This window comes from Hydra vulgaris, chromosome 05, assembly GCF_038396675.1.
Source record: "Hydra vulgaris chromosome 05, alternate assembly HydraT2T_AEP".
Lineage (NCBI taxonomy): Eukaryota > Metazoa > Cnidaria > Hydrozoa > Anthoathecata > Hydridae > Hydra > Hydra vulgaris.
The window spans coordinates 25,017,644-25,022,492 of NC_088924.1; the positions used below are offsets into that span (position 1 = coordinate 25,017,644).

Consider the following 4,849-nt stretch of genomic DNA (forward strand, 5'->3'; position numbering starts at 1 on the left):
GAAGAAAAAATAAGATTTTAAAACTTGTCTTTTAGATGGCAACTTGTGCCCTGTGATCACAGATGTAGCTTGACCAATACACCATAGTTCATTTTGACTTCTTGTCTCCATTTACAATAAATCAATTTTGAAAATATCTCTCTAATAATGTGTTTTAAAAATGTATTTTGTATTTACAGGATAATGCAATAGTTTTAGCAGTAGTGCAATACTGATGCAGTAACTTAACTGGATGATGAAATATTACAATGGGTGTTTTAAATGCCAGCCAACTTAATTTATTTTTACTTTTTAATTTTTAAAAAAAAACAATGTGTATTATGCATGATTCATTAGATTAACAAATAATAAAATATCGATAGCATTGTCAACTTAATTAGTAAAATAGAAAAGATAAATGATAAAATATGAAAAATGTGGGTTCGAGCAGCTTTGTAAAAATAAAATTTTGGATTGAGCAACCCCTAAACCAATAAACTAATAAAAAAATAAAAAAAATTTTTTTTTTATGCTTTCAACTTTTTTTTTGGTTCCATTTAATGAAAAAATTATACTGGGAAATTTTTGACACAATTTGTTAAGGTTTAGGGGTTGCTCAATCCAATATTTTATTTTTACAAAGCTGCTCGAACCCACATTTTTCATATTTTATCATTCATCTTTTCTATTTTACTAATTAAGTTGACAATGCTATCGATATTTTATTATTTGTGGGTGACAAATAAAGTTATTGACAAAAAATTTTTTTCAATAACTTTATTTGTCACCCTAATATACATATACATACATATACATATATACAACCCTCGGAATCAGGAAAAATCTTTTAGAGGTCTCCATCAGGTCGGCAAAAACTATCTGATACAAAGGTCTTACCATTAAACATAGAAATGAGGTCGGCAATTTTTTGCCGACCTTTAACACTTTTAGGTCAGCAATACCAAATTCTGACCATATTTCTGAGGGTTATATATATATATATATATATATATATATATATATATATATATATATATATATATATATATATATTATGTATATATATATATATTATGTATATATATATATATTATGTATATATATATATATATTATGTATATATATATATATATATATATATATATATATATATATATATATGCATATATATATATATATTATGTATATATATATATATATGTATATATATATATATATATATTATGTGTGTATATATATATATATATATATATATATATATATATATATATATATATATATATATATATATATATATATATTATGACATAATATGATATGATATGATGTTAAGAAGAAATTTGTATATATGTATTTTAGATACAAAGAAGATATTGCCAGTGAACAAAAAGAAGCTTTATTAGAACTTTGTAAAAAACACAACCATCAAAAAGTATTTGTTTTTGTTTAACAACATTTTTTTTTTACTTCATATCCGTTAATTCAAATAGTATTTTCAATTTTTCAATCTTAGATTAAAGGTTTAAAAATAAAGGGTGCACTTTTGGAAATATTGTATAATATATTTGTTTAATATTGTTATATTGTATTACTTATAATAAAAATTCCTGATTAAAATATAACATGCTTATACATATACACATATCTATACACATACAAGGCTATCTTTACAACAAGCCTTGCAATCACGCAATCAAGTGGAAAGACTGGAGGCTGATTTTTTATCAGAAGTTTGATGAATTACTATTTGCACTATTTCACTAAAGTGTAGTGTCATGAAAATATCATGTTGTGAATAAAATAAAGTCTTTATTTCATAAAAATATATATCATAAATATATTATATTTATGATATATATGTCATAAATATATTATATTTATCATAAAATTCCCCGAATTTTCACACACGAGCAGTGAACGCCTGAGGGAAGAAATTAAGTACATTAGAATAAAGGAGAATCATTTTTTAACAAAGCATATTTTGACAGTTGTCAAGACAAAAATGAAGATTAATAGAGGAATATTTAAAAATAAATAAGACAGACAAGCACCTAAACAGTACCAACATCAATAATAAATTGTTTTATAAGCACTAATATGGACGAAGATATACAATAAATATATCACCAAACAATAACTAATAAAACAAAAAATTGATTACAAAAATAAAAAATATGCATACAACAATGTAAGGCCTCAGAATGGAAAAAAAACATTAATGCTGATGTGTAAAATATAATTTGTGTAGTGATAAAGTAATAAACATCTCCACAGAGTTGCATCTATTATTACTGGCTTTTCCATGAGGATCAGCACTTATAACGAGTTTATCCCGTCAGACAAACGTCATCGCCACTTATACTTTACCCCAGGACTATTAGAATTACTGTAATAACAATCATTGTTATTACAGTAATTTTATTATCATATTTTCATGAAGACTTTTTATTTCATTGTACTTTATTGTTGTATTTTGAGAGTGTACAAACAGTTAATGTTTGTTCACTCCTCTAAAAATAAATAATAAATAATAATTATAAACCCTATATAAATAAAAATTGAAATACTTTTCTTTTAATTAAAAGAATGCCTGCCAAAACTTAAACCCTCAGTCAATGTTTGTACACTCCTCTAAAAATAAATGATAAATAAACAACAATCATAGTTAAAACTTTTAAAAACTTTTTTTAAAAAAAATAAGAATAAAAAAGTTCTCTACGGAAGTTTTGAACCTGCAACTTTGTCAACCGCATTTTATGATTTTCGCTATGTAACATCTGCAGCACTTTATCGCTATTAAAAATTGCATTAAAAGTTAAAAATTAAAGTATTAAAGCGTACAAATTGATGATTTTATTTTTATCTAAAATATTACTTTTTCTTATTTAAAAGCAATATTAGTAATAAATTCCAAGAAATTGTTTATAACCTTTTATAACTTAACTTTGATTATTAATAGTGTTTAATGTAAATAATGATGGTAAGAAATTATCCAAAATGGAATGAAAAGCAGTTTTAGCTGTGAGTAAAAAAGAACTTAAAACTAGAATAGCTGCTGATACATATGGTGTATTTAAGCTTGCTCTACATTGGCATATTGCTAATAAGCCAGGTTGTCAAAAATGTTGCCAAATAGTTTCATGATATTTTTTGTGTGATTTATGTGATCCATAAAATTTTTTGTTTAATTTCAAATTTAGTAGTAGTTACCAATTTAATAATATATAGGTTAGACTAGAGCGGAGATATTTTGTAATAAAACACAAAAATACACATTATTTTAGCTATTTCTTTTTTGTGGTGTATGAATGTTTTTTGTGGTGTATGGATGTTTTTTGTGGTGTGTGGGTGTAAGGGTGTGTAGTTTCTGTGGGTATGTTACTTTTTTGAGACTTTAATGTCTGAACATATTTAGACAATAGATAGCTTTTATTTTTCATCATTTTTAAAGCTTCACAATTGACGAATAATTCGCAAAATGTAAAAGTTTCGCTAGTCTAGAGTTTCGTTACTTTGGTTGTCATAACTTATTTTTAGAAATTTTTTTTTGTTTTTTCATTTTCTTGTATCAATAAAAAATTTTAGGAAATTATAAAAAACAGTGTTAACTACGATAAGTTTATCTGCAACTAGCTTTTGTTTCTTAAGTGTCCCTATATGCCCCACTCTACCCTACTAAATTTTATTTAAATTAACTTGATAATGAATAATAAATATTAAAACAGAAAATATTTTTGATCTATTCTAGATCACACCAGAAATTCGACGTGAACTGATGCAATCAAAATCACGTGATAAAGAAATACCAGCGGAAGCTGTACAAGTACCTATGAGCTTTGACTGAAGAAACTTTTGTATATTTTGTGCCCTGAATTTGAACCATTGTTACTTATTAATTATATTGTTGTTGTTGTGTTTGTTTTTTGCAGGACTCTTTTAATCAGAATAAGTATCCTAAACCGTTTTAAGTAAGGCTAAGTTTATTAATTGTTGTTTATATTTATTGCCTATTAAATATATTATAAATGCATATTAAAGTTACTAACCACCAGAGGCTTGATATTGACTGGAGAATTAATGACACACCTTTAATGTGTCGTTAAGTTTTTCTTTAATGATGCATTTATCTTTAATGACACAATTCTTGATGCTACAAGTAAAATTGATTTTTTGATCTTGACCTAGCCTTATTGCCTACTTTTAATACTTTCTATGCTTCACCTAATCTAATCTTCTCCTGGTCTAATCTCTTAAACTCTTAAACAATAAAATTTTAACAAATTTTATCTTGCAACCATTGTGTATCCAAAACACAGAAATGTAGAAAAACTCTTGAAAAAAAATCAAAGATAATTTAAAAATAAAGTTATTTAAAAACATTTCTTTGTAGGAAATGATTTATCCACTTTCTGAACAAATATTTCAAATTACAAATAAATAAAAGTTTGAGATTTTAAGTTTTACAAATTGTTACCTAAAAATAGTTCTCATATTTTTAAATGAAAATATTTTTTGAAAATATTTCTATGAATTTTTTTTCAGTATCAATTTTTAATGCAGTTAAATACTGTTAAAATCTTGCAAATAGAAAATGTGATCCAGATAACCTTTGCCAATTCAATAATTTAACAGAAACTGGGCTGGGTTTAAAAAATATTTAGTTTACAAACTATTTTGTAACACTAATTTAAATTTTAAGCATTAATTTATTTTTGTAGGAAAAAAAATTGTTTAAAATAAAAAAAGCCCTTTTTTTAAAGCGGTTTTTAATAAAATTAAGAACTTGTTCAAATATTTGTTGTATTATATTATGTTTTTTTGATTAAGAAATTTATTTTTAAGTTTTTAATTTCTTTCAATTTTTATAATT

The 4,849-nt window shown here is 24.2% G+C and overlaps 1 protein-coding gene across 2 annotated transcripts in view; it reads left to right on the forward strand.

The window, feature by feature from the left end:
• Nucleotides 1–3,878, forward strand: part of LOC136071907 (bystin-like) — a 49,087-nt gene extending 45,209 nt beyond the window's left edge. For both annotated transcript variants that reach the window (XM_065797707.1, XM_065797706.1), the window contains exons 12-13: nucleotides 1,339–1,411; nucleotides 3,728–3,878. In XM_065797707.1, coding sequence (XP_065653779.1) covers nucleotides 1,339–1,411; nucleotides 3,728–3,823 — 169 coding nt within the window. In that variant the 3' untranslated portion in view covers nucleotides 3,824–3,878. The remainder of the gene's footprint in view (nucleotides 1–1,338; nucleotides 1,412–3,727) is intronic.
• The last annotated feature ends 971 nt before the right edge of the window (nucleotides 3,879–4,849 follow it).